This window comes from Sapajus apella, unplaced genomic scaffold (genome assembly GCF_009761245.1).
Source record: "Sapajus apella isolate SASKATOON/1434 unplaced genomic scaffold, GSC_monkey_1.0 scaffold115, whole genome shotgun sequence".
Taxonomy (NCBI): Eukaryota; Metazoa; Chordata; class Mammalia; order Primates; family Cebidae; genus Sapajus; species Sapajus apella.
In genome coordinates this window covers 2,139,380-2,158,943 of record NW_022437055.1, presented here as the reverse complement: position 1 = coordinate 2,158,943, position 19,564 = coordinate 2,139,380, and the positions used below count along the sequence as shown (strand labels likewise).

At 37.3% G+C, this 19,564-nt stretch overlaps 1 protein-coding gene and 1 pseudogene across 1 annotated transcript; both read right to left on the bottom strand.

The window, feature by feature from the left end:
• Positions 1–5,114: 5,114 nt before the first annotated feature.
• On the bottom strand, positions 5,115–7,208 carry LOC116538010 (annotated as a pseudogene).
• Positions 7,209–17,846: 10,638 nt separating this feature from the next.
• LOC116538020 (olfactory receptor 13H1) lies at positions 17,847–19,134 on the bottom strand. The gene has a single exon (XM_032260283.1). It carries the CDS (start codon positions 19,040–19,042, stop codon positions 18,116–18,118), a length of 927 nt encoding a protein of 308 aa, XP_032116174.1. The 5' UTR covers positions 19,043–19,134; the 3' UTR covers positions 17,847–18,115.
• Between the last annotated feature and the right edge of the window lie 430 nt (positions 19,135–19,564).

Genomic DNA, 19,564 nt, shown 5'->3' with positions numbered 1-19,564 from the left:
TTTATAACGTGGTTGCACATCTTTGTGAATGTACTAAATGTCACTAAACTGTACAATTTAAAATGGTGAGTCTTGTGGTGTATGAATTATAGCTCAATGAAGCTTCTTTTTCTTTTACAAAAAAAGATTGCAAAAAACTAAAGCCCTTACGATAGTCTAGAAATACCTACACAATGTAACTTACAATGTTCTAGAAGTACCTGAACAATCTGGCCCCCATTCCTCTCTAAGCTCATCTGAAGCTTTCTTCTGTTTTTCTCTCTCCTCTCCAATCACACTGGCTTCCCTGGTTGTTCTTCAAATACATTTTCCACACTTTTGTCTTAGTGCCTTTGCCTGGAATATTATTTTCCTACATATTCACATATGTAGGAAATTTTAAATCATCCTAATTAAAATGGAAACTCCTAACCTATTTTCTTTGTATATCTTGCCATTACCTTTATTTAAAAAAATATTATATGGTTTATATTTATGGTTTGAGTCCCTTCCACAATAATATAAAACTTCGTGAGTCTGGGGACATTTTTATCTGTTGATGTATTCCTAAAGCCAAGAACAGTGCTTGACACACATAGTAAATTCTCTTTCTGTCTGTGCGTACGTATGTACAAATAACACATGTTATTTATGTTTGTGTTATTTTTGTTGAATGGATGAATGAAGGAATGGATGACATACCACCTACCCACTTGCTTGCTCACGTAGTTTACACTTACTTATGTTCTTCCTGTTCCTGAAACATGCTCAGTTCTTTCTTTCTTTCAGGCCTTTATATATTTTTTTGCCCTTCATTCTGGTATACTCATCTCCTCACTCTTCAAAATTCCCACTAAGCATTTAATGTGAATCCTTCAGTCTCAGTTAAAATATAATTTCTTTTGAGAGCTCTTACCTGAAAATTCTGTTCAAAAGAGATCTCACTTACTGTTCTTTGCTCCAGCTTCCTGCTTGTTTCCTTCAGAGTACTTCTTATGCTCTTAAATTGTTTTGTTTATAAATGTGATAACCTGCTTAATGTCTGTATATTAAAACATTTAGTCCCTACTAACAAAGATCAAGAAGTTTGTTTTTTTTCTGTAGATCCCCAGTGGTAGCAAATCACCTAGAATATAGCTAACACAAAGAAGATATTCAAAAAATATTGGTTGAATAAGTGAAGCAAGGGATAAAAAGAGGCAAAGTGTGAAACATCCTTCAACACTTACCTCCTGATACACATACCTGTGTATGCTCTCCATAATTCCCTCTTTGGGCTTTGGTCAAGAAAAGTGTGATAACCTTGTTACACATAGAATTAAGTAGGCCTTTCAATATAAAGGCATCTCTGGTACTAGAGTTATATAATACTAATAATGATCACGATAAGAACAGCCATTATGGACAACAGTATAAAGATTCCTCAGAAAACTAAAAATGGAATTACAGTATGATCCAGCAATCCCATTTCTGGGTATATCTGCAGGGAATGAAATCACCACCTCATAGAGATATCTACACTCCCATGTTTTTTTTGTTGTTGTTGTTTGTTTTTTTGCAGCAATATTCACAACAGCCAAAGTGTGGAGTCAACCTAAGTGTCCATCAAAATATAAATGACTACATAAAATGTGCCATAGATACACAATGGAATATTATTTAGCCGCAAAAAGAACAAAATTTTGTAATTCACAACAACATGGATGAGTTTAGAGGACATTATGCAAAATGGAAAAAGCCAGGCATGGAAGGATAAATACCACATGTCCTCACTCATATGTGGACGCAAAAAAGTTAATCTCATAGGGGTAGAAACTAGAATTGTGGTTACTAGAGATGGGGAAAGGTTTGGGGAAGGAAGGATAGCTGAAGTTTGGTTAACAGGTACAAAGCTACAGCTAGATAAGAGGAATAAGTTCTAGTGTTCTGTAGCACTAAAGAGGAACTGTAATCAGCAATATTTATTGTATATTTTCAAATAGCTAGAAGAGCAGATTTTGAATGTTCCCAACACAAAGAAATGATAAATGTTTGAATTGATGGATATGTGAATTAACTTTATTTGATCATCCCATACTGTATACACGTATTGAAATATCACACTGTATCCCATAAATATATACAATTATTATACATCAATTAAAAATAATAAAAGTGGGAAGACAATAGTAAAAATAATAAAACATTTTCAGGAGCTTACTATTTGCCAAGTACTCTACTGTTTTACACGGCTTATCTTACTGTCATAAGCAACCCTATGAAGTAGAGGTTATTGTATTCTATACTACATAGATGAGAACGAGGGTTTCAGAAGGGTTAAAATATATTGCCCAAGTTCAGGTCTTTCTGACAAAAAAGGCTGTGTGTATATGTCCATGTGTACATGTGGACAAGCAGATATGGGTGTACAGGGCCATGACTCAAATGTATTGGCAAAAAACTTTATTTGATTATTATTTTAATTGAGCCAATGACAACCAAAAATTGCAGGAACAAGTGAGCACTTTTCTGTCTACTCCTTTCCATATGATAAAAATGGTAGATTTACTAGTTCTGCTTTCATGACTTGTTGAAACCAAGGGAGCATTCTGTAGGTAATTAATTTTACTTTCTTAGTCCTTAGTACTGGCGTTGTTGATAAATTCACTAAAAGCTCAATGATTTCTTCTTAATCTTTTTCAAATTTTAAATTTATTCCTGTGAAATACTTTCTGGAAAAGTTGTGGTTATGGCTCTCAAGTGCATTTTGTTTGCTCTGCTGCTGCCAGTACACAGCATGAAGCTCCTTTTTCAGCGATGTTGATTTTTTAAAGGGTCAATTCAACCTTCTAAGATGTTGTTTTGTCATTTTGGCACACCTCATGAGGAGATGGTATACAGAGACACAGAGTTGCCCATTATCAGCTGGGAGTCATAACTGCTGTTTGGCAGAGATAAGAAATTTAAACACGTTTCCCAAGGTCTAGGGTAGTTCCAAAGTATTGCTTGTTTATTATGATTCAGACTTGTTGATTTAGTAATACAAGAAAGATTTGAAGAAGGCAAATTTCACAGTAAACATTTAATATACAGGCACCTAACAAATGCAACTCTAAGTGATAGTTGCTCTTCTAATTTCTTACACTTTTTACTCATCTGGAGTCTTGACTTCATGTTAGAAAACTTCTTGTAGCTTGTTCTCCACTTCCAGATGTAACATATTTCTCTCTAGAGAGAGTCTTGTCTGACTTCTCCCTGAGGTAATCAAAAGGAAAGAAATTAGTTTACCTGTCTAATTTTCTCTCACAGCTAAAAAGGTCTCTGCCTCTCTCCAATAAATTTCTCTCTGTCAGCACAAAGCACATCTCATTTCTTGTTTTTCTGTACTTCCTCTTAGTTTCTAATGAAAATGATCAAACTCTAATAAGTATTAGGCTTGCAGTTTTCCTCTTTTTCCCCGCTTCCAGCTGAGGAATCATATTTGTTTCCATTCTTGAGTGTTTGACTTCACCTGCTCACTGTGTCTTCTTGTTGGTTAATGGTACCTTCCTTCTAGTTTCAGGATTGCCTTACATTAAATGAGAAGGATTAGAAAACACCAGAAATTAAACTTACATGAGAATTTTTTCGAGATTAAATTGATAATGTTACAACAAAACTTATATAACACCATGGATTCCTTTTCCAAAGAGTTCTTTATTGGGGTTTCCATGCTTTTCTCATTTTCATTTGCACTTATAATAGTCTTCAGTCAGCTTCTGTTGTTGACCAATAAAGTACTAATTTCAGGAGTGCTTACCAGAGTGGAATAGAATAGGTCACGACTGGTGGTGTATCTGCCAGGATGTATCCAGAAGCAATGGTCGAGTCAGTTAGATTAAAACAAGTTTGGAGGCTTTTATTAGTCATGTGTTACTGAGTTTAGTGTTTTTTTCCAAAGTTGGGCTGACTCATTGGCATTTTCACCCAACCTCAAAGATAATAGGATAATAAACACAAATTTTCAGTCTGTCATATTTTCATGGAATATTTTTAAATGATACAGTCATTATTGGTATAGACATAGTCAAATGACCACCCATAACAATGGGTGTGGATTTTAAAGGACAAATTGACAGGTATTTTTTTGGCTGACATATATTCAATGTCCACCATATGCTAGGCATTGTGATAGAAATGTGACTTGTGTTATCACATTTAATTTTCAAAACCACGTTCGTGAGTTAGGCACTCTTATAATTCCCATTTTATAGATAAGAAAACTGAGGTTTAAAGATGGAAAGTGATTCGCTAAATCTGAAATAATTGTGCATAGCAGACTTAAATACATGCCTACCCAAACCCCATGCTGATACGAGCCTCATTGAGTATTGGGATTATAGGTGATTTTTAATTTTATTCTATACCCCTTTATCTACTTTTAAATAATTGACATTAAAAATATAGTATATATTTTCTTTGTAAAAGACATTCCTCCTGAGTTAAATTTGCTCTGTTTGTAAGGTCAACACCTTTGTATCACCTTTGGAAGTTGGAAGGAATAGTGTACACTCAGAGAGAAAATGTAGCCCTATGTAATGATCAACATATAATAGCATTTTCCATAAAGCCTATCAGCTCTAGCTCTCAGTAGGTTCACAGCCTTGAAAGCCTCCTTGCTTTAGCAGAGGACCTTCTATGCAGAATCTTGTATTGTGGTTAAGTAATTTTTTTCTCTCTACTCTCACCTCCATCACTTCAAAGTGTGGGTTATGACACATTTTACACCAAAAACACTGAGATCAGAGTTGTCCATTTTGCAAGTTTGCTCTTTTTCACCTAAAAAGGGAATCTCAGCATATCATTATTATATTATAATAGAATATTATCCATTTAGTAAAATAAAATCTAGCTGCTCAGGATTAAAATGTATAAATTATCATTTTATTTTAAAAACTTTCCTTCAAGGCTGCCCTGTGTATTACTTAAATAGGTGGTACTATAAAAGTTTAAAATTTTTTTTTCTCAAGGGAAAGATTTTACATGCCTGTTGAAAATAGAAAGAAAAACACTTTAATTATCTTACAAAATGTTGTTTAGTATTTCTACCTTGTTGTTTTTACAAGTCAATATCAAACCGTTGGTTAGACGAACCTCCATGGGATATTCACATTCTTTTAGGACTCTTTCTTCCTAATTATTTTTCTTAGAGCATTTTTCACATCCTTGTTCCTCAAGGTATAAATGAAGGGGTTCAACATGGGGGTCACAATACCATAAAATACAGAGATAACTTTACACTCGTCTTGGGATTCCCTTGACTGAGGTATCAAGTACATGTAGATGGCTGTCCCATAATATGATGATCACAGTCAGATGGGATCCACAGGTGGAGAAAGCTTTGAGTCTGGCCTCTGCAGAGTTGATCCTCAGCACAGCAACCACAATGCGAGCATAGGAGAAGAGGATAAAGGTAAAGGGCAGTGGCAAGGTGAATATGCTGATGACTAGACCCAGGATGAGTCTGCCTGGGGTGTCCGAGCAGACAAGCTTCACCAATTCCTGGAGCTCACAGGTAAAATGGTTGATGACATTTTGTCCACAAAAATGGGCAGGAATTGCAATGATTGGTATTACTGCCATAAGGAAGGCACTGGCCCAGGTCACCATGGCCAACTGTATGCAGACCCTGTTGTTCATAATGATGGTGTAGTGCAGGGGATTGGAGATTACAACAAATCTGTCATAGCCATGGCAGCAAGGAGAAGACACTCTGTCATCCCCAGAAAAAGAGCAATGGTCATCTGGGCATAGCAGCTATTATAGGAAATGGTGGTGTAATCTCTTAAGCCATTGAATAACAAAAAAGGTACTGAATTGCTGAAGTGGCAAATATCAAGGAAGGACAGGTTGCTCAGGAAAAAATACATAGGAGTGTGAATCCGCCCATCAACTCTAACCACAACAATAATGAGACTGTTACCAACCAATGTGATCAGGGAGACCACTATCGTGGTGCAGTAAAAGACAATCTGATATTTTGGATGGTTGTACAAACCCACCAGGATGAACTCTGTCACTTCACTGCCATTATCAATAACCAGAATATCCATTTTGTTCTATCTGCCAAGAAAGAAGAAGGAATTCGATTCATTTTAATTTGAGAGGCAATTATTGAATATTTGCTATATCCTCAATCTCTATATTGGGTGCTATTATGAAGAGATGTCTACAAAACAAGTGATGCCATTTTGAAATTTATATTTTAATTTGGGATATAAAACATTCATATACAGCATAAAATTAATTTGCGAAGTAGCACAATCCATTGTGAGTCCTAATTTCTTCATCTTTAAATGAAGGAGGTAGGACTTTACTTTTGAACGCTCGTCTTAAAGAAAATGTGTTATCTTACTGTTCAAATGTAATGATTCCCAAATCACAGAATTGCTAATTATTCTTTCCCACTATGGATATTTGTCTTTAGGTGATTCACATCCGTGACATAAAATGTGTGCCCAGTTCACTCTCACTTCTTCCTTACAGGGTGTATCCAATCAATCACCAAGTCCTATTGGCTCTTCCTCCTACATATATTTCAAATCTACCCATAAATCTTATCTAGTCAGAGCCATCTTTGTCTCTCATCTGGACTAATACATGAGCTGCCCAATAGGTCTCCCTACTTCCATTCATGCCTCTCTATAGTCTGTTTTTCACAGAGCAGCCAGAATCAACTTTAACATATATTCACAATTATGACCATATCCTGTCTATGCTTAAAACCCATTTGAGGGCTTCTAATTGTACTTAGAATAAAATCTAACTTATTACCAAAACTTGCAAGACTCTAAATGATCTGACCCCAACCTTATTTTACACTGTCTTTTCTTGGGCTCATCATGTTCCAGCCATACTGTGTTTAAGAAGCACTCCAAGCTTGTTCACATTTCAGGACTTTTGCACATGGTGTTCGTTCTCCTGGAAATATTCTTCCTACTCTTTTTTGCTTTGTAAAGTCTCAATAATCCTTGTTATTGTATCTCAGCTTAAAAGGAGCTTTTTTTTTTTTTTTTTGAAGTTTAAGTTGCGGGATACACGTGGAGAATGTACAGGTTTGTTACATAGGTATACGTGTGCCATGGTGGTTTGCTGCACCTGTCAACTCATCATGGTTTGATGGGGTTTTAAGCCCTGCACGCATTAGCTATTTGTCCTGATGCTCTTCTCTCTCCTCACCCCCAACACCCCAACAAGTCCCAGTGTGTGTTGTTTCCCTCCCTGTGTTCAGGTGTTCTCATTGTTCAACTCCCACTTATGAAAGAACATGCAGTGTTTGGTTTTGTGTTCAAAAGGAACTTTTTAAGAAAAGTCTTCTTTAACAACACCGCTTCTTCTAAATCTACATCAGATGTTTTTGTTACAATTATTCATCGCACCCTGAGCTTTTCCTGCATGGCCCTTATCACCGTTTGTATTTATGTATCGGTGTGACTATTTAATTTCTGTATTCTTATTAATTATAAACTTTGGGACAGAAGCAGACCTGACTATCCTGTGCACGAGCTTATTTTCATCACCTCACATGGTGCCTGGCACAAAATATGGGGCCAATACATGTTTGTTGAATGAATTAGTGCCTATTATTTGGCTCTTATGTCTTACCTAATGTCAAGAAATTGATTTGACTGAAAGTGCATTGAATTGGCTGGAGAGAATAAACATTTGAGGGCGAAAAGTCTATGATAAGAAATAAGATCTCATGTTTTTCAGTCTTATTAATGCCCTGTAGCTCAGAAATAAACTTCAATGCCTTGCCTTCTAAAATTCTGCAATTGGTCCTTTGCATGGAGGGAAGGTGGTATAGTGAAGTGAGGAACTGAGGATTATTTTAGAAACAGAAACAAAGTGGTTTCTTTCTTTTTTTTTTTTTTTTTTTTTTTTTTTTTGAGACAGAGTCTCATTTTGTCACCCAGGCTGGAGTGCAGTGGCATGATCTAAGCTTACTGTAACCTCTGCCTCCAGGATTCAAGTGATTCTCCTGCCTCAGCCTCCTGAGTATCTGTGATTACAGGTATGCGCCACAATGCTAATTTTTGTATTTTTAGTCGAGACAGGGTTTCACCACGTTGGCCAGGCTGGTCTTGAACTCCTGACCTCAGGTGATCCTCCCACCTTGGCCTCCCAAAGTGCTGGGATTACAGGTGTGAGTCACTGCACCTGGCCAGAAACAAAGTGTTTTTTACACCTTTTCATCCATCCAAATTTTTATTTACTTTGTTTGTTCTTGTTTTATTTCGTAGGAATCCTATCACAGACCAGCTCATTATTACAGTCAAAATTTTTTTCCTAGATATTCTGAAATATCCATCCATCAAGTTCTAGTCACAAATCGGAATATTGGATCTTTATAGTATATAGTTAGGGAAATTCATGAGGCAAGTATCAGGTCTTGGTGAGAGCAGGCTGTGGATAGAAAGGTTTGTCTTAGGAGCTGGGCAGCAGGAAGTATCATCCAGGCTAATGGCATAGATAATCTTTCTGGATTCCCTACCTAAGACATACACCAAGTTTCAGAAGGCAGAAGACCTTTATGAACAAGTCATCCAGGAAGTAAAGTATTACATTCTAACAGGATCTTCAATAAAATTTGATGCAGAACAGGGAGACTCTGATTAGGAATCAGAACCAAGGTAGACAATTTGAAAAAAAAAAAATACTTAGCTGCTGTGCAACTTCTAACTAAGATTGTTTCTACTCATTACGAAGTCATCCTACAAGGAGATCCTTGGCTTTCTTTAACGAGAATTAGAATGCTCCTTTTTGTTCTGTAGATATTCCCAGAGTTGGGATCAGAAAACAGAATATATCTGAAGGGAAAACAGTTCTCGAAATGGAGTTATTAGACTGCGACTGAGGCAGAAGACAACTGATCTGGCCTTTATGCATTGGTAACACCACAACCCTAGTTCCTGAATGGTGTTACAAGAATGGGATTTTCAGGGTACATACTTTTTCAAGGAGTACTAAAGCTTCATATTAGAATGACAACATATTTAATCATAAAACCTTAGTTTGGCTTACAGTCCTCACCGTCTTATAGTCCTAAAGATCTCAAAACAAATGCCAGCATAAATTGCTGGAAAATAACACATCTTTGTGTGTATGTGATTTAAATGCATCTCACCAGACTAACCATATATTTTTTATTGAATAATTCAGTGTTTTAGCACTGTGCGAGCCAGAATCTTTCTAAACTAACTAGACATATGTAGAGACACCCACACATAAATTCACAGCTTTTTGATTTTTAAGAAATGTTTTGGGTATACTACATGGCTTTTCTTCACACAGGTTTCTCAAAATAGGCTTTCCTGGTCCCCCCTACCATGCAAGACAAGAGTGTGCTTCCTGCTAGAATTCATTTCATTTTCAATATTAAAATTAGGAGACGTGGAGTATCATCCTTTTTCCCTGAGCTCCTCAGAAAGCTCCCATAAACACAAAATGTACTTTATGAAATGGATAGTGCTTATAGGCAGGAATTTCTGTTACCCATATCATGCAGTATAGAGTGGTGGTTAAGAACATGAATTCTGCAGCCATGTTTGAATCGTGGATCTATCACTGATACTCTATGTGACATTGGTAGTTTGCTTTACTTGTTTATACCTTAGTTTCCTTAGTTGTAAAATTGGGATAATTGCAGTATATATATCATAGAATTTTAGTGCTATATATGTATTATCTACTATTATATCAAAATGAGACCTCATTTAGAAAGAATCACTCATGACAAAATGAACACATTGATTGTCTTTCTTTTCTGGAGGGCAGAAAGAAGAATCAATGAGAATACAAATAAGACTATCATCAGATTATACTATAAGCCCTCTGAAAGAAGAATCTACATTTTATTTATTTGTATAACTCTAGTACATAGCTCCGTTCCTGACACATAGCAGGAAGTCACTGAACATCATTTTTGGAATTGAATTTATTATACTCACCTGAATAGCCAAAAAGAAGAAAAAAAAAAAAAGAAAAAAAAAGAAGACAAAAAAATTGACTAAGCTCTCTAAGAGTTGTGTTGAGATAGCCCTTGGTATATTGCAGCATCATCAGCTCACTGAGGTGTTAGAGTCTTTCAAGGGGAGTGAATTGCAGTTGCATTGTGGGAGATCCATGTCAAGACTGACCATTCCACATATTCATGCTTATTTGTTCCAAGAGACGAATATAGCTTCTTTCCTTCTTGCCAGGGTATACGATTCTTCACTTGCTTTCACAGCAGGTTGTGCCTTGATTTTTGCTCAGCATTTTAAGAACCAATGGATCCAAAATATGAACAATAGAAGGAGAGGACAATCTTGAACATTTTCTGATGCGACCTTCTGAGTTTATTCATTTTGGCTTCAACGAAGCAGTTTCACTGAAGCGACTTCAGGGACTAGGTCTCTAAAAGGCAACTAATTCCCACTACTGAGTTGAAGGTGTATATTCATTTGGGAGTGTTATTTCTATGTCATTAAATTACATGTAGCTTTTGCTCACTAATGCTAAGACTTCATTAGTGACTGTGTGATGAAATTTTTGACTATCATTGTCAACTCCATTTCTGCTCTTAAGTTACCAAGGAGTGGGGACATTCCTAGGATAATCACTGAGTTCCCTGTTTCTTGAGAGGGTTCTCAACATGACTCAAGGAGGTGGTGAGTGTTCTCAGCAAACTAATACAGAAACCGAAAACCAAGCACCTCATGTTCTCACTAATAAGTGGGAGTTGAATAATGAGAACGCAAGAACCCAAGGAGGGGAACAACACACAGTGGGGCCTGGTGGGGAGTGGGTGGGAGACAAGGGGAGGGAGAGCATTATTATATATATTTTATATATATATATATATATATATATATATTTATTTATTATATTATAAATATAAATATTTAATGCATGTGGGGCTTAAAACCTAGATGACTGGTTGATAGGTGCAGCAAACCACCATGGCACATGTATACCTATATAACAAACCTGCACGCTTGGCACATGTATTCCAGAACTTAAAGTAAAATAATAATTAGAAAGAAGATAATGAATGAATGAGGTGGGGAAAGTGGCCACTATCTATTGAGACTCTATGAAAACTTTCAATTAAGTATTCAGGGAAATAAAATTTTGCAAACAGTGTTTACAGATCTCCTCTTTCTCTTCACTTTCCCTCAGCATCCCCCACTCCATCTCAGCCATCTTTGATTTGAATAGTTTCTGGAAATCCCAATTTTTCCCACAGCTTTCCTAGATTAGTTTTGTGGCACCATGCAAACTGTCACTGTCTAAGTATAATCCTGCACCCTTTCGTTCACTATCCTGTTAATTTATTACATCTATACGTATCTCTAACAAGAATAGTTTTACTTATTGATTTCTTGCCCAGTTTGTGCTCTGAATACATGACGCACTTGTTTATTATTTTTATGTGTATGCTTGTTAAAATTCCCAAATTAATTATCCAGATTTTACAGGTTAGAAGCAAGGTATCTTTGCAAAGAATCTACCTGAGTGCTGCTCAAAATGTTTGCAGTAAGGACAGAATTGAGAGAAAACATTTAGTAACTATCAAAGTGATTTTATATCGCTGTGACATTTTTATTTTTATTATTTTTTTTTATCAAATATCAGCCTGCAACAGCTTGGAAATTTTTAAAAAAGCTGTCCTTTACCACAAATTGTTTGAGAAACATTGTGAGCCCTTACATGTAATTAATTCTTATTATGCATCCATTCTGTTCCAGTAAGTATGCTAAAGAGACAGAGCTGAACAAAGCAAAATTCCTGCTCTCAGTGAGCTTGTGATCTAATTAACTATAAACACTCCGAAACAATAATTATTATAAAACAGCATGTAATGTATTAAATTGTGAGTCAAGCAATGCTATTAAGCAAAGGACATGGAGTTATGTAATTTACCAAGGATTATACAAGGTAGAATGTGCTCTGAGGAGGGCTTCACTGAGGAAATGACATTTGATTTGGTTCTTGAAGGAGGACTGAGACTTTACCAGGCATAGGAAATTGAGAGGGCTCTGCAGGCTGAGAGAACAGTGTGTATAGCAGCACAGTTACATAAAAGGTTCAGGAAAGGAACGTATTGTCTTCCTGGAGCATGGGGTCTGTGGAGATGTGGCAGACAATGAGAATGGAGAGACTAGCGGGGGCTTCAGTTAATGTCACATATCCTGTGGGCAATAGGGAGCCACTGGAAATTTCTAATCTGGGAGTGGGATTATAAGGGGGGTGAAGTCACATGATGAGATTGATGAGATTTTCCCTATAGAAAAATCACTATGGAGACAGTGATTGGATGGCTAACTTAGAGGGAAGTAATACTGGACTAGAGAAAAATAGGAGTGTTTTATAGTCATCCTGGTAAGCATTGATAAAGCAGTGAACTAGGACAGATATATCGAGGACAGAGAAGGGGGGTGGGTTGGGGGGATGTTTCAGAACAAGACTCAGTAAAATTCAGTGAGTGGGTGGTTGTCAAGTGTAAGCGAGAAGGAGATGGAGAGATTAACTCTGAGGATAATGATAATACCATCATGTAGCATTTGTAATGTGCTTTTAACTTTTTAACATCTAACATCTATGATCTCATAACCATTCTATGAGGTAGGTTAAGGAATATATTTTCCCCTGTATGACAGATGCAGTCCAGAGAGGTTAAGTGATTCACTCAGAGTTCCATAGCTCATTAATGGCAGAACCGAGACTAGAATCCTGACTTCCTGATGCCTGAGCATGTTTTTTCCCAGCCTGTAATGATGTTGCAGTGTAAAAGTGTTTGACCTGCTGTTCACACTTAACCAGAAACAGTTACTATGCACATTACTAGTGGAGAAAATGAGGAGAAAGAGAAAGTACCCAGTGAGATGGGGATCAACTACTTTTGAGTCAATTGGGAATTCAGTAATAATAACAAGTTCAATAACAACGATAAAAATAGTTAACGTTTATTGAGAGCTTACTGTGTCCCAGCCACAGTTCTCAGCATTTTAGATAAATTAACTGATTTAATCTTCTTAACAACCTACAAGGGTCAGTCCTATAATTGTTCCTGTTATAGATAAGGAAACTGAGGCAGAAAGTCATCCAAGGTCATACAGCTAGTAAGTGTCAGAACCTAGCTATTTTGAACCTAGACAATCTGAACTTGCAGTGTCTTTTCCTTTCTCTGCTTAGCAACAGTCTTATCTTCTTTCTATTCCTCTTCGAAGAACTCCATGAACCCATCAGGCTCTCGTCAGAAAGATCATTAATCTAGGTATCAGGAGAATTGTATTCCAACCCCAATCCTGTTACTAATTGTTGATCTTGATAATATTATTGCCTCTTTAATTTTTTTGTCATCTGCAAATGACAGTTAATAATATTTACAGCAATATCTGCTCTACTTATCTCATTAAATTATTTTGAGGATGATAGGAGACAATGCGTGCTCAAGAATAAAATAAGCTGTAATGTTTGTGAAGTGCTTTACCAACATAAGAACTAAGAAGATATAACTTTACAAAATAATGTTGCCTGTATACATGTCTGTCTCTCCACCTTTGAGGTGAACTCTTTGAGGGAAGGGAACAAGTATGCTTCCTTCACCACTGCATCCCTACTGATGAGCACAGTTCCTGCTATATGGTAGGCAAGTGATAAATATGTATTCAATGGATGCTATCTGTATGAATGCTTGAATGCACAATTGAAGGAGCAGCCTCAGGATGCACTATTTAGGAAGCAAGTAGGCACTTCAATTCCTGGCATCTTAGCCACAGATAATCTGGACACCATCATGACAGTTAACATTTATTGAACTCTAAGTATAGGCAGACATTGTTCTAAGTGCTTTATTTACATAAATTGAATCATATATATTCTCATAACTAATCTGTGAAGTCACATTCGACACTATCCCTGCTTTTGCCAGCTCTCACCTGTGTTTTCAAGATTGGAAGCTACATTTTCTACCCTCGTTTGTCAGTAAAGTTCAGTTTTGGATTCCACCCATGAGAGGTACTTGCAGGAAACTTGGCAAGCAGAAAAGTAGACACTATCATTGCTCTTCCTGACATCTTGTTTAGGCGTGTGGGCTTGATCAGAAAAGATTTAAGTGACTTCTGAGCATTCTCCTATGAAACATCTGCTTCAGTGACATCATTAGCAGCAGTTTCCTAATAATCTCTAAAATTTCCCATGATTCCTGCAATTCCTACAACTGTCTGATTTTGCTGGCAACGTTCCCTTATGTTTTCTTTTATAGCCCTTCCAAAGGCTTTGTAGGACCCTAATGCTCTGTATCAAATACCTTCCTGAAATAGCTATAGAGTAGTTTCTGTTTCCCTGAACAAACTCAGAGTGCTACACTTTACAGGTGCAGAGACCAAAGCAGAAGGTGACTTGAGTGAAGAAGTGGCAGAAGAAAGGATGGAATCTAACAAGTTTTGCCCCAGGGCCTGTGCTCTTCGACTGAAAACCCAAATCGTATGAATGGGGCACTGTGTCTTTTTCTGAAATCTCCATGAATATTTCAACGAAAATGATCATATGGAGCCTGGTTTTCAGTTTGTAAAGTTTCTTCTCAATTTTTGACAGAACCGTCTCAGTTTCAACACAGTCTTTCCATCTTAATTTCCAGGGTGAAGCAAGGTGAGCTTCACTACTCAGGCATTTGGGATGGAGAGTACAGAGGAGCCCAGTGGAAGGTTTCATGGGATCCTTGTGGTTGATCAGGAAGAGAAGTATTACTCAACCTCAGGAATTTTCAAAAGCCCAGCATTGATTTCATTTCACAACACCCTCACAGAGTTCATTTTTATCTTTAAAATAAATTAATATCAATGTAAAATTAGATAGCCTCTAGAGTTAGTGCCTACAAACTGAATGTTAGTGCTGGAAAGGCCAGAGCTGTGTTAACTAGCTGCTGTATTTGCCTTCTTTTACAGTCAAAGCTAACATTTATAGTCAGAGAGATAAATCTCTATATATTGATTTGGAGGAATGTTCATGATATATTGTCAAATGGAAAAAGCAAGTTGCAGAATAAATTGATGACATGCTCGCATTTTTTTAAAGAAAATAAGAGAAAGTCCGATATAAAATAACACCTAGATGCAGAATGTTAGAACTAGAGAGGTCCTTAGGTAACTAAACACAATCTTCCTGTTACATTGATGAACAAGTTTGAAGGCCAGGGAGAGATATAACTAAGGTCACACAGTTAGTTAGTAGCAGAATCAATTGTACTACCTCCATCTCCAGACTCCACTATGTTACTCTGTCTGTAGGCTGTGCCCATACCAACAAGTCAATAAAGGGAGAAAGAACCTAGTGACATAGCTATAGCATTTTGTAGTAGAGGAACCATTAGTGAAAATGTACATCTCATTTTAAGCTGTAAACCAACCTGTAATAAAGAAGGGAATATTTTTCTCTCCAAAGGCAGAATCATGAAAACCTATACTCTTAATATCCCACCTAATTTCTAAATTTTCCTCTATGTGAAGGCACTCTTTATTTCTTTTAATATTTCATTGATTGGGCCAGTTTATGTTTATTTCACAATGTTTGCTTGAAAGGTTTATCTTGATAGTAGAGAACATTTTGCACAAAGCATGAGTCTTATCCTAATACCTAGCACAGTGCCTGCCTGCAAGTAGAAAACTAATGTTTGCTAAATGGATAAAGATTGAATTCAGTTGCCTTTTTCTGAATTTTTTTCTTTCTTGATATTCAAACATTATTTCAGAGACTAAGAGTATCACATACCTTTAACAACATATACAATTTGAATAAATGTTGCATCTATTTTGAAATTAAGCTGTTTTGATAAGTGGTTTATTCATCCTCAATTGTTTTTCATTTAGTTAGTAAGCATGTGAGACAGTCTCCTTGTATCTGTGGTACTCCCTTTGCAAAACCATACAATGTCACAGCAGCCCCCAGCAGTCATGGTAAGAGGAACACACTGAGTATCTGCTTGCTCAGTAGTTCTAGATACTGTGCATTGTATTTCTTCTACCTGTTTGTGTCTGGGTCATCACAAACAGGTAGAAAACGCTGCTCGGGAGATGACTTCATCATGTGTGGTGGAGGCCCAAAGAAGAATGAGACCAGGAGACAGGATACCTGGGTCTTCGTCCTAGATCTGCTTCCAAACACTTTCATGATCTTGGGAAATTTACTCCACATTCTCTGAGCCTCAGATTTCTCATCTAAAATCAGTTGTCTGTAATAGATCATTATCAAAACCTTTTCTTTTAGTTTTAGAACCCCTTTTTCAAATGAAGCAACTCACAGGAAATGGCGCCCACATTAACAGGCTCCAGGCACCACAACTGAACCCCTAAAAACTATATAAATCAAGATTTGAAAAATACTGCATTATGCCCATCAACAGAAAATGGGTTTTTAAGATGTAATAAATGTGCACAATGAAATATTATTCAGCAATAAAAAGGAACAAATTACTGGTACATGCAACAACATAGATTAATCTCAAAAGTAGGCTGAGTGAGAGAATCCAGACACAAAAGAGTACAGACTGCATGATTCCATTTATAGTCAATATTAAAAAAATAAAAACTAACATATAGTGAAAGAAATCAGATCACTGGTTGCCAGGAATTGGCGGGGCAGAGGGAGGAAGGGAGGGGTTACAAAAGGACAAAAGGAAACTTTTGTAGGTGATGAAATTGTCAGGTAGTTTGATTGTCATGGTGATTCTGTGAGCATCTGTCAAAACTCATAGAATTACAAACTGTAATTGGACAAGATTTATTGTATACAAATTATATAATGATAAAGTTGATTAAAATATCACTACATTAATAACCTCTAGGGTTCCTTATAGCCTTCAAACATAGTAAGTGAGATCTGGACTCAACCTGACCTAGATCTAAGTACTGATTCTGTGTCCATGGGCAAAGCACATAACCTCTATGAGTCTCAGTTTCCCCATTTCTAAATATAGATTGCAAATAGTGGGCTGGGCATGATGGCTTATGGCTGTAATTCCAGCACTTTGGGAGGCCGAGGAGGGTGTATCGCGATGTCAGGAGATTGAAGCCATTCTGGCTAACATGGTGAAACTCTGTCTCTACTAAAAATACAAAATTAGCCAGGCGTGGTGGTGGGTGCCTGTAGTCCCAGCTGTGTGGCAGGCCGAGGCAGGAGAATCGCTTGAACCTGGGAGGTGAAGGTGCAGTGAGCTGAGATAGTGCAATTGCAAGACAGAGCTAAGCGAGACTCCGTCTAAAAAAAAAAAAAAAAAAAAAAAGAAGGAAAATAGTACCATGGCAATGAACCACTGTGAGAATTCTATGTGATGATAGATACGGAGAGCTTCACTCAGCACCTAGCATATCGTAAGTCCTCGATAAATGGCAGCTGCATTTATAACTCTATGATTACAAATAATTTTACAGACTTAGTTTTAAAAATTCAAATTTTGACTCCACTATCAATTACGTATGACTTTAGACGAGTCTCAATGTCTACTCTGTTTCCTCATTGTTAATACAGGGGGAAATTGTGGTGGTGTTCTTACCAACTCCATAGGAAAATTAGGAATATAAAATAGATTAATAGATTAGAAAGATGCTTTGAAAAAGAAAAAGCAAGTAGGAAACACTACACAAATGTAGGAAATAGCCATGATAGTTTTTCTCAGGATTCCAAGGTTAAGTGGGACAAGGAGATTGTGCTTAACATAGGAGGGCTTGCCCTCAGTCAAGTTGCAAAGTTTCTCACATTGGTCTCCTGGCCTTTTATTACACCATTCTTTGTCTCGTTTTCCAATTTCAGTTATGCTTTTCCTACTGTCAACAGTTATAGAAGATTCTCTTGCTGTATAGGTCTCTTCTGTCAGTGAGAAAATTACTCTGATAAGTTCATTTACCCAAAGGTGAGTAACCTAATGGGCAGCCCCTAATAATATTCTATGCAAAGAAAGAGCAAAAATAATACCTCTAATGGCAAATCAAGTGTCAGTAGGAATAATATTTGCGGTGGAAGCACTTCCTGAAGCTTCTCATATGTCAATCACTTCCAAAGATAAAGTCAGATCCTTTAAACCATTTTCTACATCAGGGAAGATATGTTATTTGAGACATTTAAAAGAAAACAAGGCTCATGTCCTTGTCACCATAACTTTCCTTATTGCCCCTTTAACGTCTTTGTTTCTTAGACTATATATCAGGGGGTTCAGCATGGGTGTCAAAGCTCCATAAAACACTGAGATAAACTTGTCCCGGTCAGGGGAGGACTTGGACTGAGGTTTCATATACATGGAGATGGCTGCTCCATAGAAGATTGTCACCACAGTCAAGTGAGAGCCACACGTGGTAAAGGCCTTGAGTCTGCCCTGGATTGAGCGAATCCTTATGACAGTCATAGCAATTTGTATGTAGGAGAGGAGAACAAACCCAAATGGCAGCAGCAGGGTGAAGATACCGGTGATGAGGATCATAAGTTCATTGAAGCTGGTATCAGAACAGTCCAGCTTAATAAGGGAGAGAATCTCACAGACAAAATGGTTGATGACATTTGCCCCACAGAAGTGAAGCCTCAGGGAGAGGATGAGCATGGCAGTGAGCACAAGTGATGTCCCCCATGAGGTAGCAGCCAAGCAGACACACACTGGGCCATTCATAACCATTGAATAATGCAGGGGATTGCTGATAGCAACCATACGGTCATAGGCCATGACAGCCAGTAGGAGGCACTCTGCTGTGGCCAAGGCCAAGGACACACTCATTTGAGTAAAACATCTGGGATAAGAGAGGTAGGGATGTGTAGAGAAACAATGCACCAAAGCCTGGGGCATGGAAGCTGTTCCATAGCAAAGGTCTAAGAAAGACAGGTTACTAAGGAAGAAGTACATTGGAGTGTGGAGGTTGGGGTCAAAGTGAATAAGAAAGATCATAAGCCCATTCCCCAACAATGTGCTGAGGTAAATTATCAGCACCAATGTGAAAAACGTGCCTTTCCATTGAGGATAGTTAGAGATGCCGATAAGGAGAAACTGAAACACTGCTGTGACATTGTTCACGGCCATCTTTCCCTCTTGCCACTATTCATTAAATGGATGCCAAATGGCTACTTAATGGTACCTGAAAGAATGAGAATAAAGATAGATGGTGTGAGAAAGGTGGAAAGAATTAGGGTGTGCAGAATCATTATCGTTGTCCTTTTCAGAAGACATGGTACACAAATGGAATAGATATCTATAATGTGAACAGAGGCAAAGCTAAATATCCCCTCCTCAATCCCAAGAAAATGGAAAGTTCCTTATCCTTTTTAAAAATAGTTATATGAAAAGTTCTCCAGCCCTCCTCCACCAGATGTCTTCTTGAATAATTTTTCCTAAGTAACAAGACAGGAAAGGGAGGCCATCTTCCTGACTTTCTCACTTCATTTTCCAAGATAGATCTGATATACAGACATGGCTGAATCTCGATTAGCTTGAGTTACTAATCTCCACCAACAGTGCACCTTCTGACACATGTCTTAGCTAAAATATTGTCTGTGTTTGGGGTGTCTCTCACGCCTAGATTGTGCTTGCCTCCATTTTCCCATA